This window comes from Mobula hypostoma, chromosome X1, assembly GCF_963921235.1.
Source record: "Mobula hypostoma chromosome X1, sMobHyp1.1, whole genome shotgun sequence".
Classification (NCBI taxonomy): domain Eukaryota; kingdom Metazoa; phylum Chordata; class Chondrichthyes; order Myliobatiformes; family Myliobatidae; genus Mobula; species Mobula hypostoma.
This window is the reverse complement of record NC_086128.1, coordinates 55,407,812-55,428,422: the sequence shown is the minus strand read 5'-3', so window position 1 is coordinate 55,428,422 and position 20,611 is coordinate 55,407,812. Positions and strand designations below refer to the sequence as shown.

General features: G+C 43.1%; 1 protein-coding gene across 1 annotated transcript in view; it reads right to left on the bottom strand.

The window, feature by feature from the left end:
- The window catches only part of LOC134340289 (plexin domain-containing protein 1-like), a 536,023-nt gene that overhangs the window by 172,194 nt on the left and 343,218 nt on the right, over positions 1 to 20,611 (bottom strand). Inside the window, exon 9 of the mRNA XM_063037340.1 lies at positions 16,625 to 16,706. Within this exon, the coding sequence (XP_062893410.1) occupies positions 16,625 to 16,706 (82 nt within the window). The remainder of the gene's footprint in view (positions 1 to 16,624; positions 16,707 to 20,611) is intronic.

The following is a 20,611-nucleotide window of genomic DNA, read 5'->3' as shown; positions in this document are numbered from 1 at the left end:
ACAACATCCACTACATCTCCCTTGTCTAGCCTACTTGTAATCTCCTCAAAAATTTGTAATAGGTTTGTCAGGCAGGATTTTCCTTTAAGGAATCCATGCTGAGTTCTGCCTATCTTGTCATATGCCTCCAGGTACTCTGTAACCTCATCCTTGACAATCGACTCCAACAACTTCCCAACCACCGATGTCAAGATAACAGGTCTATAATTTCCTTTTCTGCTTCCTTGCCCCCTTCTTAAATAGCGGAGTGACATTTGCAATCTTCCAGTCTTCCGGAACCATGCCAGGATCTATCGACTTTTGAAAGATCTTCGCTAATGCCTCCGCAATCTCCACAGCTACTTCCTTCAGAACACGCGGGTGCATTCCATCTGGTCCAGGAGATTTATCTACCTTTAGACTATTCAGCTTCCTGAGTACTTTCTCTGTCGTAATTGTGACTGCGCACACTTCTCTTCTCTGCCACCCTTGAGTGTCCAGTATACTGCTGATGTCTTCCTCAGTGAAGACTGATGCAAAATACTCATTCAGTTCCTCTGCCATCTCCTTATCTCACATTACAATTTCTCCAGCATCATTTTCTATCGGTCCTAAATCTACTCTCACCTGTCTTTTGCTCTTTATATAGTTGAACAATCTTTTAGTATCCTCTTTGATATTATTTACAATGATTGTATTGAATTTCAATGTTCTACTGTGAATGTCTGCAAGAAAATGAGTCTCATGGTAATATATGGAGACATATATGTACTTTGATAATAAATTTGCTTTGAACAACAAAAAAACAGATTATCCAGGTGTTAATGAGCAGATTGTGTATACTTGCTGTGTGCATATTGGTCAGCTGTATTTCCAATATTACAACAGTGATGACAAATGCATGATTCTCCATTGAATGCTATCTTCTTTGGAATAACCTCAGGCTGTTTCCTCCCTGCTTTCTCATGTCCTGATTAATCCTTCAGTCATCTGTCCTATCGGAAGTATGATCATTGCCAGTGCCTCCAGATCCTTTTTCAATTTCTGAGGATCAAACTACAGTACCATCAACACCACCATCTCACTTTCCCATCCGCAATTCCCTCAGCACTCCAACTCTGGCTCAATATCCCTTCTTCCATTCAGCAGTCTCTGAATGTCCCAGCAGCCAACTCCGCACAACTTTCTCCTTCAATATCTTTACATTGCTGTCTCCTCAGTAACACACACAAAATGTTGGAAAAACTCAGCAGGTCAGGCAGCATCTGTTGAGAAGGATAAATAGTTGATGTTTAAGGCCAAGACCCTTCTTTAGGACTGGAGAGGAAGGAGGAAGAGGCCAGAATAAGAAGATGCAGGGAGGGGTAGCAATACAAGCTGGAAGGTGATTGGTGAAGCCAGGTCAGGGGAAGGTGGGTGAGTTGGTGGTGAGTGGGGGGGGGGGGGGGATGAAGTGAGAAACCAGATTGTGATCAGTGGGAAGGGTAAAGGGCTGAAGAAGAAGGAATCTGATGGAGGACAGTGACCATGCGTGAAAGGGAAGGAGGACGGGCAGCAGAGGGAGGTGATTGTTCACTGATTAAAGCGATGAGAGATATTGAAACCTCGAGGCCAAAGCAGAAGTTTGGAGATCATTTGGCTGTTCCAGCGCTCTGGAGTTTCCGAGAGGATTCCGGGAGACAGAGGCAGCACGCGTGAACCTCGTGATGGGCAGGCAGTGGGATGGGGCACAAGCCGATGTTTGACTCCATTTCGCCAATTAAAGCTCCCATTGTGAGCCGATTAAAGCAGCGAGGGAGAGTGAAACATGAAAGCGGGTGAGGAAGGTGACGCCGTATGCCTGCCTTTTGATCGCTCTGCTTTCGGAGAGGGGAGAGCCTGCCGTTGTACCCAGTGAATATTATCCAGGTTTTTTGTGTTTTTTGCCCGATCTTTCTCATTTTTTTGTGCAGGGAGGGTCGATATGCCTGTTCTGTTTTGTTCATCCTTTTGTGCAAGAGGAGGGTTTTGTGTGTTGGTGTGGCTGTTCCATTTTTGTTTGTCTTTTTTGTGCGGGGAGGGGGGATTTGGGGGTTGATGATTGTGTTGCCTTTATTTCCTTCCTTTGTTTCATGGCTACCCAGAGAAGAAGAGATTCAGAGTTATATTCTTTGATAATAAATTAATCTTTGAACCCTTTGAAAGGTTGGTGAGGTGAAGAGAAGGAGTAAGAAGGGATCCAGAATTTGGAACGCAAGAAGAGAGGTGGGGTGAGAAATTACTGGAAGTTAGAGAAATCAATGTTCATGCCATCGGGTTACCGACTACCCAGATGGAATATGAGGTGTTGCTCATCTAGCCTGAGAGTGGGCTCATCGCGGCATTACTGGAGGCCATGGACAGACGTCAGAAGGGAAGAGGAAATTGCTATTTCCTTCCTTCAAAAGTCTCCTAAAGATTTACCATTTTCTCTCTTAGAATGTAAGGACATGAGATAAAAGAGCAGCAGGTCATTGTCCAATAAGTTCATGGGTGTTCTGATTGTTTGCATTCCTATCTACTCTATCTCATTTTCTTTTATAGACTAAGAACCTTTCTCAGCTTTGCATATCTCCACAGTTCTCCAGAGAATTCTAGAGATCTACAACGCTGTTTTGTTTGGCTGTATTCATTGGTATTCATGTATGTTTGAATGACAATTAGACCTGAACTTGAACTCTCTAAGAGAAGAAATCATGGAAGCACGTCATAGAAACCGGGATCTCTTCCATGGACTGTGTCTATACTCATTGTTGCATCAGTAAAGCAGCCAACATAATCAGAGACATCACCTCACCTAAGGCATTCTCTTTCAGAAACATAGAAACATAGAAAACCTACAGCATAATACAGGCCCTTCAGCCCACAAAGCTGCGCCGAATATGCCCTCACCTTAGAAATTACCTAGGTTTACCCATAGCCCTCCATTTTTCTAAGCTCTGTGTACCTATCCAGCAGTCTCTTAAAAGACCCTATCGTTTCTGCCTCCACCACCGCCGCCGGCAGCCCATTCCACACACTCACCACTCTCTGCGTAAAAAACTTACCCCTGACATCTCCTCTGTACTTACTTTGAAGCACCTTTAAACTATGCCCTCTCATGCCAGCCATTTCAGTCCTGGGAAAAAGCCCCTGACTATCCACACATTCAACGCTTCTCGTTATCTTATACACCTCTATCAGGTCACCTCTCATCCTCCGTTGCTCCAAGGAGAAAAGGTCGAGTTCACTCAACCTATTCTCATAAGGCATACTCCCCAATCCAGGCAACATCCTCGTAAATCTCCTCTACACCCTTTCTATGGTTTGCACATCCTTCCTGTAGTGAGGTGATCCGAACTGAGCACAGTACTCCAAGTGGGGTCTGACCAGGGTCCTATATAACTGTAAAATTACCTCTCAGCTGTTAAACTCAATCCCACAATTGATGAAGGCCAATGCACCGTATGTCTTCTTAATCACAGAGTCAACCTGTGCAGCAGCTTTGAGTGTCCTATGGACTCGGATCCCAAGATCCTTCTGATCCTCCACACTGCTAAGAGTCTTACCATTAATGCTGTATTCTGCCATAATATTTGACTTACCAAAATAAACCACCTCACACTTATCTGGGTTGAACTCCATCTGCCACTTCTCAGCCCAGTTTTACACCCTACCAATGTGTTGCTGTAATCCCTGACAGCTCTCCACACTATCCACAACACCCCCAACCTTAGTGTCATCAACAAATTTACTGACCCATCCCTCCACTTCCTCATCCAGGTCATTTATAAAAATCACGAAGAGTAGGAGTCCCAGAACAGATCCCTGAGGCACACCACTGGTCACTGACCTCCATGCAGAATATGACCCATCTACAACCACTCTTTGCCTTCTGTGGGCAAGCCAGTTCTGGATCTACAAAGCAATGTCCCCTTGGATCCCATGCCTCCTTACTTTCTCAATAAGCCTTGCATGGGGTACCTTATCAAATGCCTTGCTGAAATCAATATACACTACATCTACGACTCTACATTCATCAATGTGTTTAGTCACATCCTCAAAAAATTCAATCAGGCTTGTAAGGCATGACCTGCCTTTAACAAAGCCATGCTGATTATTCCTAATCATGATATGCCTCTCCAAATGTTCATAAATCCTACCTCTCAGGATCTTCTCCATCAACTTACCAACCACTGAAGTAGGACTCACTGGTGTATAATTTCCTGGGCTATCTCTACTCCCTTTCTTGAATAAAGGAACAACATCTGCAACCCTCCAATCCTCCAGAACCTTTCCCATCCTAATTGATGATGCAAAGATCATCGCCAGAGGCTCAGTAATCTCCTCCCTCACTTCTCACAGTAGCCTGGTGTACTTCCCGTCCGGTCCCAGTGACTTATCCAACTTGATGTTTTCCATCCTCTTCCTTAATATCTACATTGTCAAGCTTTTCAATCCACTGCAAGTCATCCCTACAATTGCGAAGATCCTTTTCCATAGTGAATACTGAAGCAAAGTACTCATTAAGTACCTCTACTATCTCCTCCGGTTCCATGCACACTTTTCCACTGTCACACTTGATTGGTCCTATTCTCTCATGTCTTATCCTCTTGCTCCCGACTTCCATCAGGCAGAAGATATAAAAGGCTGAAAGCACATACCACTAGGTTTAAATGCAGCAGCTACCTCATTGTTATCAGAGTATTTAATGGACTTTGTGAATGATAAAGTGGGCTCTTGACCTTACAACCTACTTGTTAGGACCTTGCACTGTATTGTTTACCTTCACTGTACTTTCTCTGTGCCAAGCTGGATGGGTCCTAATGCCCTTCCCTTGGACAACATTGGTGTCGTGGAGAGGGGAGACTTGCAGCATGGGCAACTGCTGGTCTTCCATACAACCTTGCCCAGGCCTGCACCCTGGATAGTGAAGACTTTCCAGGCGCAGATCCATGGTCTCGCAAGACTAACGGATGCCTTATATATACTTTCTCTGTACCTTTTACACTTTATTCTGCATTATTGCTTTACCTTTTCTATTTTTCATTTATTTAGAAGTATAGCACGGTAACAGGCCCTTTTGGCCTGCACTATCCAATTACATCCATGTGACCAATTAATCGACTATGGTATGGAGGAAACCCACATGGTCATGGAGACGATATACAAACTCTTTACAGACAGTGGTGGAAATGAACCTGGGTCGCTGGTGCTGTAATAGTGTTATGCTAACCGCTAACACGTTAACTGCTGTGCTATCATGTTGCCCACCTTCTTCTACCTCAATGCACTGTTTAATAATTTGATCTGTATGAACAGTATACAAGCTTTTCACTGCATCTTGGCTCATGTGAAAATAATAAACCAATACCCATAAATTTCTAACAAGAGAAAATGTGCAGATGCTGGAAATCCGAGCAACACACACAAAATGCTGGAGGAACTCAGCAGGCCAGGCAGCAACTATGGAAAAAGAGTACAGTTGACGTTTCAGGCCGAAACCCTTCAGCAGGACTGGAGAGAAAAAGCTGAGGAGTAGCTTTAAAAGGTGGGGGAGGGGAGAGAGAAACACAAGGTGATAGGTGAAACCGGGAGGAAGGAGTGAAGTAAAGAGCTGGGAAGATGATTGGTGAAAGAGATACAGGGCTGGAGAAGGGGAATCTGATAGGAGAGGACAGAAGGCCATGGAAGAAAGAAAAGGGCGGGGGAGGAGCACCATAGGGAGGCGATGGGTGGGCAAGGTGATAAGATGAGAGAGGGAAAAGGGGATGGGAAATGGTGAAGGGGACGGGGGGAGACATTACTGGAAGTTCGAGAAATCAATGTTCACGCCATCAGATTGGAGGCCACCCAGACCGAATATAAGGTGTTGTTCCTCCAACCTGAGTGTGGCCTCATCGTGATAGTAGATGGATAGACATATCGAAATCAGAATGGGATGTGGAATTAAAATGTGTGGCCACTGGGAGATCCCGCTTTTTCTAGTGGACAGAGCGTAGGTGCTCGACAAAGTGGTCTCCCAATCTATGCCGAGTCTCACCAATATACAGGTGGCCACACTGGGAGCACCAGACACAGTAAATGACCCCAACAGACTCACAGGTGAAGTATTACCTCATCTGGAAGGACTGTTTAGGGCCCTGAATGGTCGTGAGGAAGGAGGTGTAGGGGCAGGTGTAGCACTTGTTCTGCTTGCAAGGATAAGTGCCAGGAAGGAGATCGGTGGGGAGGATGAATGGACAAGAGGGTCGCGTAGGGAGCGATCCCTGCAGAAAGCAGGAAGTGGGGGAGGAGGGAAAGATGTGCTTGGTGATGGGATCCTGTTGGAGATGGCGGAAGTTCCAAAGAATTATATGCTGTACGCAGAAGCTGGTGGGGTGATAGGTGAGGACAAGAGGAACCCTATCCCTGGTGGGTGATAGGTGAGGACAAGAGGAACCCTATCCCTGGTGGGCTGATAGGTGAGGACAAGAGGAACCCTATTCCTGGTGGGCTGATAGGTGAGGACAAGAGGAACCCATCTTTGGTGGGGTGGCGGGGGGATGGGGTGAGAGCAGACATGCGTGAAATGGAAGAGATGCGATTGAGGGCAGCATTAATGGTGGAGGAAGGGAAGCCCCTTTATTTGAAAAAGGAGCACATCTCCTTCTGAAATGAAAAGCCTCATCCTGAGAGCAGATGTGGTGGAGACGGAGAATTGAGAAAAGGGGATGGCATTTTTCGAAGTAACAAGGTGGGAAGAGGTACAGTCCAGGTAGCTGTGACAGTCTGTGAATTTATAATAGACAGCAGTCTCCAGAGATAGAGATAGTGAGATCGAGAAAGGGGAGGGAGGTGTCGGAAATGGACCAGGTAAATTTGTGGACAGGGTGGAAGTTGGAGGCAAAGTGGATGCAGTTGATGAGTTCAGCATGGGTGCAGGAAACAGCACCAATGCAGTCGTCAATGTAGCGTGGAAAAGGTGCAGGACGGTCACCAGTGTAGGCTTGGAACATAGACTGTTCCATGTAGCCAACAAAAAGGCAGGCACTGCTGGGAGCGATGCGAGTTCCCATGGCTACACCTTTTGGCTGAAGGAAATGGGAGGAGCCAAAGGAGAAATTATTAAGAGTGAGAACAAGTTCTGCTAGACAGAGGAGAGTGGTGGTGGAGGGGAATTGGTTGCGTCTGATGTCCTGAAAGAAACAGAGAGCTTTGAGGCCTTCCTGGTGTGGGATGGAGGTGTATAGGGACTGGATATCTATAGTAAAAATAAGATGATGGGGGCCAGGGAGCCTGAAATCCTTGAAAGGATCAAGAGCCTGTGAAGTGTCACAGATGTAGGTAGGAAGGGACTGAACTATGGGGGATAAAACAGAGTTGAAGTATGCAGATATGAGTTAAGTGGGACAGGAACAAGCGGACACAATGGGTCTACCTGGATAAGCAGGTTCGTGGATCTTGGGTAGAAGGTAGAAATGGAAGGATTGGGTATGGGAACTATGAGGTTGGTGGCAGTGGATGGGAGATCCCCAGAGTCAATAAGGTTGGTGATGGTGTGGGAGACAATGGCCTGGTGCTCCTTAGTGGGATCCTGTTCAAGGAGTAAGTAAGAGGAGGTGTCTGAGAGTTGTTGTTGGGCCTCAGCAAGGTAGAGGTCAGTCCACCAGACTACTACAGCACCCCCATCCCCTTATCTGTGGGTTTGATAGTGCAGTTAGGATTAGTGTGGAGGGCCTGGAGAGCAGAGCATTTGGAAGGAGTGAGGGTGGAATTGGAGAGAGGAGTATTGAAGTCTAGATGGTTGATGTCCCATCAGCAGTTGGCAATGAAAAGGTCCAGAGCAGGCAGAAGACCAGGGTGGGGTGTCCAGGAAGAGGAGGAGGGCTGAAGATGGGAGAAGGGGTCATCGATGCGGGGTGGAGAGTCCTTGCTAAAGAAGTAGGCACTGAGACAGAAGCGGCAGGAGAAGAGCTCAGCGTCATGGTGGGTTCAGAGCTCACTGAGGTGTGGTCACAGGGGGACAAAGGTGAGGCTCTTACTGAGGACAGAACGTTCTGCCTCAGAGAGGAGAAGATCAGAGGGAAGTAAATTTCCCATAAATATCTCTTCATCTACATCTTAAGGAGGGAACTCAACATTCTTATTCAATTCCTTTGTTCATAGAGTCATACAAAACAGAAACATGTCCTATGCCCCACTGAATCTGAACCCCTTTATGCTTGTCCAGTCCAATTTCATTCCCATCAACTCCCATGAGATTCTATCACTTACCTACAAACTGGCATTAATTTACAGTGGCCAATTAACCTAATAAACCATATGTCTTTGGTATGTGGGAGGAAACCAGAGCATCTGAAGGAAACCTATCCAGTCACAGGGAGAACGTACAAACCCTACCAAAACTGTCCCTGAGGTCGGGATTGAACCCTGCTATCTAGAGCCTCACAAATAAATTCTCTTATAAAGGGAAGCTTCATCTGAGACTTTAACTTGTTACGTTACCTCTGAAACTTGTATATTTCAATAAACTCCAGTGAATATGGACACAAATACTCATTTGTTCTTCCTTCTGCTCATCAGATATTGAGAGGTAAAGCTCTCTGAGATGGATTCATCTATACTCTAATCATATTTATGAGAAGTATCACTGCACTTTAGATCTTACTAAGTTCCTATATAGATGTTGACACATTGGAGACACAAGAGACTGCAGATGCTGGAATCTGGACTGATTGTGATAGATGGAATTTGGATTGACCAAAGTATTCACTACTATTAAAGACTAAAGTTTCCTGATATTAAAGCCAAAAAAAAAAGCCCACTTCAGGTAATTCAAAAAGTCCTTGCAGACAGAATAAAAAAGGGGATTTCTTGTATTTCCCACCTCATCACAGACAACATGAGAAGTCAGAACAGAAATGTATATGGAAAAGAGTTGGAGCGTTGAAGTAGTCCACTGTTCATTAAACAAACAGCTGCTAAATCTGCCAGAACCTGGTGCCAGCAACTAAATGGCTGAACCCTCAAAAATATACAGTTGTCTATAAAATGAGCAGATTCTCATTGGATCCAGCCAGATGTGCTGTCACTAAGAGGAAGCAGATGTTGGTCTGTCTGGTAAATACTGATTCCAGCTGCCTATCTCCCAACTTTTTCAGCAGAACTTTTTGTTGTTTTCTTTATACCTTTCACTCAAGTAAATTTGAAAGACCTTGTATCCTGGTCAGGAGAAAATAGGACGAATAAAATCTCAGGCAGGGCCACATTGAATTTAACATTGAATTTGAATCACCTTTATAAGTAATTTGATACTATCTCTTCAGACTACACCAAGTATACATCTGACAATCTGCTGGAAGAACTCAGTGGGTGATACATGTACAACACTGACAGTAATATAACGAGGCAATAGAAAGACCAGGAAGTGCCCAAAATGTATTTTAGGGTTATAGAGCAAAGATATTATCAAAGTACGTATATGTAACCATATACTACCATGACATTCATTTTCTTGTAGGCATCTACAGGAAAATAAAGAAATACAGTAAAATTTATTAAAAAAATCTATACCCAAGACTGACACATAACAAATGTGCAAAATAAGGTGAATCATGGAAATAATAAAAAACTGAATAAATAATAGTTATAGAAGATGAGATCTAGAAAGTTATAGAGTTATAGGTTGTGGAGTCAGTTCAGTGTTGAGGTGAATGAAGTTATTAATGAATTGAGTGAAGCACGGAGCTTGAATACAAATTCTATTGTATTTCTTTATTTACCTGTAAATAGGAAAGGTATGTCACATCCGCAGTTTCTCCGGTTAGTGGACCATTTCCCTCCATGCCTCTCTGACGTAGAGGGGAACTGCGTATGAGGCAAGTTACAGCAGAGATTTACCATTGCCTTCTGCTGGGTGAGTTTCCAAAGAGATCACCAGCACAGATGGAAAGCGTGCAGGGGAGCCAGCTGGATTTGAACTCAGGACCTTTCGTCCCGAAGTCCGGCACTGATGCCACTACGCCAGCAGCCGGGTCGTCTGTAAATACTTGTAAGAAAATGAATTGCAGGGTAGGATACGGTAATATATTTATAGATAATAAATTTACTTTGAACTTTGAAGCAGATTCATTGTCTGTACTGCCCGTCAAGCCTCAATATACAATAGTCTCATTTTATTCCCTTCACACCAACCCCACCAAAGTCTAGATCAAATGTCAAAGTACAAAGTTCAAAGTAATTTATTGTCAAAGTATATATATGTCAACGTACACTACTTTGAGATTCATTTTCTTACAGGCATTCACAATATAATAAAGAAATACAGAAGAAGCAATGAAAAACTACACACAAAGACTGACAAACAACAAATGTGCAAAAAACTATAAACTGTGCAAATACAAAAAAAAAGCAAATAATAATAGTGTCCAGCTTTGGTCTCCATATTTTGTGAGGGATGTGAAGGCACTGGAGAGAGTCCAGAGAAGGGTGACTAGACTCATTCCAGGTCAGCAGGCTATGAGCTATGAAGAAAGATTGAAATAATTAAATCTTTTTAGCCTAAGTAGATGTAGAATGAGAGGAGACATGATAGAAGTGTTCAAAGTCATTAAAGGTATAACTAAAGTGGATGCCAGCTGCTACTTCAAAATTAATCCATCAACGAGGACATGGGGTCATAGGTGGAAACTGATTATGGGGAGATTTCAGACGAACATTACAAAGCATTTCTTTACACAGTGAGTTGTGGACACATGGAACAAACTACCTAGTGTGTAGTTGAGAGTAGTATCTTAGAGACTTTCAAATGTAAACTCGATAGTAATTTCAACACACAATGTGAATAGGAATTTGGCACGCTTTGTTGGGCCGAATGGCTTGTCCTTGTCAAAAACTTTCTGATGTTCTAATAATAATGATAGATAGAAGATAAGCTTTGTCACATATACATTGAAACATCACTGCATGCAGTGAAATACATCATTTGTGTCAACAACCAACACAGTCCATGGATATACTGGAGGCAGCCTACAATTACTGCCATGCTTCTGGGACCAACATTGCATGCCCTCAAGTCATTAACCCTAGCTTTGCATCTTTGGGATGTGAGAGGAAACAGGAGCACGTGGTCATGAGGAAAGCATACAAACTCATTTCAAATAACAGCGGAATTGAACCTGCATGCTGGTGCTGTAATAACATTACACTAACCGCTACACTGCCACGCCACCCCTACACTATCTGTTGGCTCTCCATGTATTGGGTGTCTGCCACTCATAGTGATCGACCAATTCACATATCTCTGGGATGTGACTGGAAAATGAAACACCCAGAAGATACAGGGAGAATGTGCGAATTGTGCATGGGCAGAGTTGAAGGGCAGGATTGAGCCCATGTTGCTGGAGCAGTGGCTATCGTTCTATTAGCTGACCCATTCTGCCATCCTTTTGGCTTATTGATTGTTGACTACTAGATCTCCATTAACTTTGCTAATAGGAGATACTTAGATAGGCACAAGGATGATAGAAAAATGAAGGGCTATGTGGGACAGCAGAGTTAGATTGATCTTACAGTAGGCTAGAAGATCAGCATAACATTGTGGATCGAAGGGGCTGGACTGTATTCTTCTGTTCTATGTTGTATGTTCTATTATTTTGAATTCTCTCAAGCGATTTCTAAGATTCTTCAAAGACAATGCTACATTGCAATGGTAATGGTTTCAGAAAACATGTTACAGTCCATAATGCCTGTTCCAGATATCCATGCCTGGAATCAATTATGGAATATATGTTAACCTACAGTAACCTTTGGATACTGTTGGGGTTGATGACCCAGCAGAGAAAAGTCTGCATCATTCGGGAGGCTGAGGAGGTGATAGACAGGACATACAGACACGTAGTTACACCCAAGGTGCAGGACACAGAAAACTGATGACAGTCAGGAAGGAGAAAGGGCTTAAGAAGCCAGTGCAGAGTACCCCTGTGGCCATCCCCCTCAACAACAATTTGGATACCGTTGGGGGGGGGGGGAAATGACCTAGCAGAGGCAAGTCACAGAAGTCAGGTCTTTGGCACTGAGTCTGACTTTGTGACTCAGAAGGGAAGGGGAGAAGAGGCAAGGAGGCTCTATGGACGAGAACACGATTCCTGGATGGCATGTTGTCTCCTGGGTGCCTGAGTGACATCTTGAATTGAGTCCTCAGCATTCTTAAGTGGGGGTGTGATTAGTCAGAGGTCATGGTCCAAGTAGGTACCAATGATATGGGTAGGAAGAGTGATGAGGTTCTGCATAGGGAGTTCAGGGAGTTGGGTGCTAAGTTAAAGGGCAGGACCTCCAGGGTTGTGACCTCAGGATTGCTACTCGTGCCACATGCTAATAAGGCCAGAAATAGGAAAATCATACAATTTAACATGTGGCTAAGGAGTAGGTGTAGGAGAGAGGGCACAGATTTTTGGATCGTTGGGCTCTCTTCTAGGGAAGGTGGGACCTATATAGAAGAGACGGTTTGTACATGAACTGAAAGGGTACTAATGTCCTGCCGGAAGGCTTGCTAGTGCTGCACAGGAGGATTTGAACTAGAGTTGCAGGGGGATGGGAACCAGAATGCCAGAACAGTTAATGAAGAGGTTATGGAGGCAGATGTTGTTAAGACCTCAGACAAAGTCAGGAATCAAAAGGTTGAGCATGGTGCAGCCAATGTCCTGAGCTGCAATGTCAGAATTATCGTAGGAAAGGCAGATGAGCTCAGGGCATGAATTAACACATGGAATTATGATGTTTAGCCATTAGTGAGACTTGGTTGCAGGAGGGGCAGGACTGGCAGCTCATTTTTCTGGGGTTCTTTTGTTTTAGACGTGATGAGCAGGAGGGATTAAAGGAAGAAGGATGGTGTTACTAGACAGGGAAAATGTCATGGCAGTGTGCAGTCAGGATAGAGTGTAGAACTCATCTTGTGAGGCTTTATGGGTAGAATTGAGGGCTAAGAAAGGTATGACCATATTAATGGGGCTATATTATAGACCACCCAACAGTCCATGGGATTTAGAGAAACAGTTTGTAGGGAGGTTGCAGACTGTTACAAGAAACATAAGATTGTTATAGTAGGTGATTTTAACTTTCCACATATTGACTGGGACTCCCATACTGTAAAGGGACTAAATGAGATAATCAACTGTGTTCAGGGAAGTTTCCTTAATCAGTACACAGAACTTTCAATGAGAGATTGTACAATACTTGATATCCTATTGGGGAATGAGACAGGGCAGGTAACCGAAGTTTGTGTAAGGGAACACTTTGCATCTAATAATCATAATGCCATTAGTTTCAAAGTAAATATGGAGGAAGATAGGTCTGGTCTGCGTGTTGAGATTCTAAATTGGAAAAAGGCCAATTTTGGTGGTATCAGAAAGGATCTGGCAAGCATGTTTTCTGGCAAAGGTGTACTTGGTAAGTGGGAGGCCTTCAAAAGTAAAATTTTGAGAGTACAAAATTTATATGTGCATGCCGGAATAAAAGATTAAGATAACAGGTTTAGGGAACCTTGGTTTGCAAAGAATATTGAGGCCCTGATTAAGGAAAAAAGGAGGTGCATAGACAGGATGAGGTCTGTGGGTAACTCTTTGGACTGTTGGAGAAGCGAGAGGAAATCCATACACACGCAGGAAGAACATACAAACATTGTTACAGTGAATGCCAGAATTGAACTCCAAACTCAGATGCTCTAAGCTGTAATGGCATTGCATGAACCACTACACTACATTTTTTTTTAGTGTGTACCCAATAAAATCATTTTAATAGTCTTATTCAGATCACATCCTCTTTCTCCATTGCTCTGATGAATTCAAGCCAATGACACACAACCTGTCCTCATGATTTAATCTTCTGGCGAATTTCCAAAGCTGAAATATTCCTCGTCACTGATACAGCTGCAATTAATGAAGTGCTACCAAGAGGATCTGACTAAATACTTAATATGTGGCTTTTCCATCTATTGGATGAAATGAAATGTTTTTAATAAGTGAGTGGTAGTAGATGGTTGCCTCTTTGACTGGTGGTATGTTGCAGGGATCACTGTTGTTTGTCATCTGTATCAATGATCTGGATGATAATGTGGTGAATTGGATCAGTAAATTTGTGGAATACACCAAAACTGGGGAGGTAGTGGACAGTGAGTAAGGCTATCGTAGCTTGCAGAGGGATCTGCATCAGCTGGATAATGGGCTAAAAATCGCAGCTGGAATTTAATGCAGATAAGTGTAAGGTTTTGCCTTTGATAGAACCAGCCAGGGCAGGTCTTATACAGTGAACGGTAGGGCACTGACCAGTGTGGTAGAGCAAAGGGATCTGGAAATACAGGTCTATCATTCATTGAAAGTGGTGTAAAGTGGTGTAAAGAAAGCTTTTGGCACATTGGCCTTCATGAATCAAAGCATTGAGTACAAGAGATGGGATGTTATGTTCAAGTTGTATAAGACTTTGGTGTGGCATAATTTGAAGTATTGTGGTCAGTTTTGGTCACCCATCTACAGGAAAGATGTAAACAAGGTTGAAAGAGTGCAGAGAAAATTTACAAGGATGCTACTGGGTCTGGAGAACATAAGTTATAAGAAAAGATTGAATAGGTTAGGACTGTATTCCTTAGAATGTAGAAGATTAAGAGATTTGATAGAGGTATACAAAATGATAGGGTAAATGCAAGCAGGCTTTTTCCACTGAGAATGGGTGGGGCTACAACTAGAGGTCATGGGTTAAGGGCGAAAGATGAAAAATTTAAGGGCAACAATAGGGGAAACTTCTTCACTCAGAGGGATGTGAGAGTGTGGAAAGCGCTACCAGCACAAGTGGTACATGCATGCTTGATGTCAACACTTAAGAGAAGTTTGGATAGGTACCTGGATGGTAAGGGTATGGAGGGGTATGGAAGGCTATGGTTCTGGTGCAGGTAGATGGAAGTAGGCAGTTTAAATGGTTTGGCATGGACTAGATGTTTGTTTTATGCTTCATCAATGCTTAGCTTTGCAATTTCATTGCCCCATACCCGAATTAAACTTTCCCTGTAAGGAAAGGTTATTTGGTTAGGACTTTATTCCCTGGAATGTAGGAGAATGAGGGGAGGTTAATGAACAAATATAACATTATGAGAGGTCTGCAGTCAAGCATTTTCCACTGTGATTAAAATCTACAGATGCTGGAAATCCTAGCAACACACACAAAATGTTGGAGGAACTTAGCAGGCCAGGCAGCATCTATGGGAAAGGTACAGTCGACGTTTCGGGCCGATAGATACTGCCTGGGCTGCTGAGTTCCTCCAGCATTTTGTGTGTGTTCCACTGAGGTTAGTTGAGACTAGTATTAAAGGTCAAAGGTTAAGAATGAAAGGTGAAATATTTAAGGAGAACTTGAGGGGGAAATTCTTCTCTCAGAAGGTAGTGAGTGTGGAACAAGCTGCCAGTCGAAGTGGTAGATGTGGTTTCAATTGCAACATTTAAGAGAAGTTTGGATAGATACATGTTTGGGAAGGGTATGGAGGCTTTGGTCCAGGTGTGGATCAATGGGACTAGGCAGATTAATAGTTTGGCATGGACCAAATAGGGCAAAAGGCTGTAGTGTTGTATGACTCTATGACATTTATCCTATTCCAGATGAGAAGGTAATGGAAATTTGAAAGAGAAAAGATGTAAAAACCAGATGAGTAAGTCCATTTTTATTGGTGAATTAGGACTAGCTGGGTGAGTGTCACGTTTGGCATGAACATCATCCCTGTTGTATTGCTCCATGTCTGAAGCAGGAACCATCAGGTTCAAGAGCAGTTTCCATCCCACTGCACTGTTAGACTCTTGCATACACTTCTCATAGACTGGAAATGAACTCTTGATCTCAATCTACCACACTGCTTATGCACTTTATTTGTCTACTTGTCTTGTATTTTCTCTAAAACTGTAATGCTATTTTCTCATTCTGTTTTGATTTTTTACTGTCTCAGTGGATTTGTCTATGGAATGATCTGTCTGAATGGCATGCAAACCAAAGGTTTTCACTGTATCTCAGTTCACATGATAATAATAAACCAATTCCAATTCATTCATTTCTCACCACTCGCAATCCAATGCTGAACTGGCAACCTCCTCAGCTGTGCTTCACGTCTGTGAGCTTTGCGGTAATTTGCCCCGCTAATATAATGAACTGATACTGAGGATTTGGACACACAGGTCTAAGGGCTCAATTTGGTCAGCTGTCTGGAATGGACAACCATTGCTGTCTGGAGTGGGCAACCTTGGCCAGGTCCAGAATGCAATCTGGAATCACCCAGCCCAACTCTGGATAAACAAGTAATGGGTGGGCAGTGTGCTAGGCCATTACTTGTTTATCTGGGGTTGGGCTGGGTGGTTCCATACTGAACTCTAGACCTGGCCAAGGTTGCCCACTTCAGACGGCAATAGTTGCCATTTCCAGATAGCTGACTACACTTTGGTCAGTATGGTCAGCTCACCAACTTGGCAAATAAGAAATCTAATCAGGGCTTTGTTCTTTGAGCATGAGATAATTCAAAGATATCTTAGTGAAAACAAAGCAATAAATTTGTGTTTGGAAGACTAGCAATTGGATGAGTGCTTTGCCCTTTAAGTAAGCTTCAAGGAATAGATGGAGAAGGGTAGGAGAGTCTTACCTTTGGAGTACACCACACCAACTGCAGTTGAAGCTCTCCTCAGCATTGACACAGGCGTTACAACTCAGATGTTGCAGACACACTGTGAATAAGAGAGAGGAGAGGACTGCATGAATTCAGTGAATTACTGGAGGAAACAGACAGGAAAAAAATAATCTCTGGAATTAATCACTGCACCAAAATCATTAGGAGGGAATTACCCCAAATCAGCCTGGAATAATTGAAGACAGGAGTTAAACCAAATATCTCCATGGGATTCAAAGCACTTCCATTGTAACACATAACATATACTGAAGGAACTCAGCAGATCAGGCAGCATCTATGGATGGGAATAAACAGTCGAAGTTTCAGGCCGAGACACTTAATCAGGATTGGAAAGAAAAGGGGAAATGGCCAGAATAGAAAGTGGGTGGGGGGGAAAGGAGTACAAGCTGGCAGGTGATAGGTGAAGCCAGGTGAGGGGGAAGGTAGGTGGGTGGGGAAAGGGGAATGATGTGAGAAGCTGGCAGGTGATAGGTGAGAAATGTAAAGGGCTGAAGAAGAAGGAATCTGCAGGGGAGGAGAGAGGACTTCCATTGTAAACATTTAACAGAGCAATTTCACAAGAAGAGAGCAGAAGTCTTCTTCACGTCATCATGGTAAAGCTTAACCTGCAGATCTTTTATTCAACACTAAATTATCAATTCTTAGTCTTCTTGGCTTCCACCCTAAGCTGAATTCTTCCCCATCTCCAGTGCTGTCAATGTTAATTCTATAATACTGTCATAGAGGCATAAAGTATACAGCACAGAAACAGGCCCTTCAGCCCATCTCGTCCATGCCAAACTATTATTCTGCCCAGTCCTATCGACCTGCACATGGACCATAACCCTCCATATCCCTCCCAACCATGTACTTATCCAAATATCTCTTAAATGTTGAATTTAAATCTGCATTCACTACTTCTGTTGGCAACTCGTTCCATATTCTTACCACTCTGTCAGTGAAGAAGAACCCCGCCCCCAGTTTCCCCTTAAACATTTCACCTTTTACCTTTAATTCATAACCTCCAGTTCCAGTCTCACCCAAGAATAGTAGAAAAAGCCTGCTTGCATGTACCCCTAGATATACACTTCACAATTTTGTCTACCTTTATCATCACATATGACCTTATTAGCCTCCATAGTTTTCTTACATTACTTTTATTGTCATGCACTTTAAAACATTGTTTACTTCACTGTTAGGAAGCCTGTATTTAGTTGTATTTAGTTGTGAACATGTGCAGTAGATTGCAAGGTACATGGAAGCAATGTGTGTATTCAATCACTCATGTTGGAACTAACATAGTCAAAGTTTACAGCCTCCACCCTTCCTTCCGGATACTGCCACATTCCTGTTTATCCCATTAGTTCCCTAGGCCCTCATTAAATTGACTTCAGGATTCAATCCTATGTTTTCAAAAGACTCTTGGCTTTCACCCACACCGCTTTAGTGATTCAAGTCAGCTGTATCCTACATAGCACATTGGACTTATGGGTGCCAGCTGTGGCTTAGATGAGCAGGAGGTTAAAGGTTCAAGTCTTGTTCTAAAGACTTGATCACGGAAATCTTTCCTGATGTCGCAGCCTAGTACTGAGGGATCACTGAACTAACTGACAGAGGCAGACATTTTAGTGACATGTTACACAGAGGCCCTGACTGCACTCTCAACTAGATGTGACAAGTGCACTATTTTGATGTAGAGTGGAGAGTAGCTATTATGCGACCATCAACTATTGATACCTTGTTTAGATTTTACTGTGCTACTAATTGTGTGAGTTTGCTGTTTGTGAGTCATTGTGCCTGCATTTCCTTCACCGCTATGGTCTTGCATTGAAAAAAGTACTTTGCATGCTGTAAAGTACTATCTGATCACGTGAAAAGTGTTATTTTAATTAGAATTATTGGAGACCAGAAAAGAGTAAGGAGATTAAAACTGGGCCACAAGAAGATGCCTGTGATTGGTTACTTGGTTGGTTGGTTGGTTGGTTGGTTGGTCGGTCAGTTGGTTGGTTGATTGGTTGTTTGGTTGGTCAATTGGTTGGTTAGTTTACTGGTAGGTTAGTGGGTTGATTAGGTGGTTGTTTGGTTGGTTGGCTAGTTGATCGGGTGGTTGATAGATTGGTAGTGTTACATACCTCATGGATATCTTGTGACTGTCTTATGAGGATGATGTAATGGTCTTACGGAGGTCACATGATGTAATTTTCCCACCGATGTGAGGTCACGTGATGACATGTTCACCAGGGGTATAAAAGGAGACCCCTGGGGTGACGCAGTTAGTTTTCCAGTTAGATCGTCAGTCAGATACTCCGCTCCGCTGTGTATTTGCCTTATGACACAGTTTCCATTTAAAATGGAGTTTTACGTTCTATTGTAAGGTACAAAAGTGCTGGACCGGCAGTTTAACCAATTTCTGCCAGGTTTGTTGATGTATCTTTTCAGTAGTATTGGAGAGTGGAGACGGGAACCTGAAGGAGTCGTTCGACGGTTGAAAGGATCCACTATTATTAAATTTGTTCAAGAAACAGTGATCTGCATGAGATAGTCTCTGCTAAAAGTGGCAAAAAAGGCTGTGCAGGATCTATTATCCAGAGGGAAGGGTCAGTACCTTTAAACTGTTTTATTTCCATCATCGTGAAACCTGCGGAGAAGGCAGGATCCGGCTGGGATTGGTGTGACGTTGTGTCTTCGAGGAATTCTTTACTTCAGCAAAGTCTCTCCTAATTGATTGTATAAATCTCTTGGATATTCAAACTTACCATTCTAAGAACTGTGTTTGAATTTACCGCTTTAAGAACTGTTTTTGCATTTACCGCTTTAAGAACTAGTACTGAGTGGCGGTTTGTTAAATAGCCACATAGCAGTTTACTTCCGGTTAAGATTTTCGTTTGTTTATTTTTTATATATTGAGCAGAGTTTAATAAATATTTGTTTTTATAAAATCAGACTCAATTCAATTCTATATTCATTGTTGCTGGTCACGTGACAGTAGGTTGTTTGGTTCGTCATTGGTCAGTTGGTAGGCTGGTTAGTTGGTCTATCAGTTGTTTAGTTGATAAGTAGGTCGATCGGTTGGTTGGTCAGTTGGTAGGTTGGTTGGTAGGTTTGTTGGCAGGTTGGTCAATGTTTGTCATTTGATTCATTGGTAGATTAATAGATTGGTTGATCAGTGGTTCATTGGTTGGTTGTAGGTTGGTCAGTCAGTCAGTCAGTTTGTTGGTTGGTCAGTTGGTTGGTTGTGTAGCTACCGGGGGAACAGAGGGTTGCGACTGTCCCCCTAGAGGGATATGTCACTACCATTTACGAGAAAGATTACAGGTTCTGACATCACGAGATTCCTTTGAAAACAGTGTTATTAATGACAGGATGACAAATTATTTCAAAGTCATGAGGACATGAATATTTGTGGTGGGGGGAAAGTATAATGCCTTGGTTCACGACAAAAAGAAAAGGGCCCATTCTAATTAAACAGTCAAATGTGTACAAGTTGGAGCTCATCTTGAACTTCTCTGTCACTCACACACTGACCCTCGGTCAACGTGAATGCCCACACCAACTTCTGACCATTGCTCGCAATCCATCTCGAACAACCGGGTCTCCCACCGGATTGTATGCTACGACTGGTTCTCCCAAGCATCTTCTCTCTCCATCTCCCACCAAACACAAGCCCAAGACCAACCTTTATTGTCCCTCACCAATAAAACCTCCTGCTAATTGGATGATACACATTCCACATCATCCCTTATCTTCAACAATAACCCAAACAGGCTGAAAGCAGAACAGCAGCTCTTACAGAGCGGCTAAATGAAATACCTGCAGCATAACAGTAAAGATGTGAACCAGGGCACTGCACTCTCCCCCCACCACAAATAGTCATGTCTTCATGACTTTGAAATAATTTGTCATCCTGTCATTAATAACAAAGGAAATTGTGATGTCAGAACCTCCAATCCATTTGTAAATGGT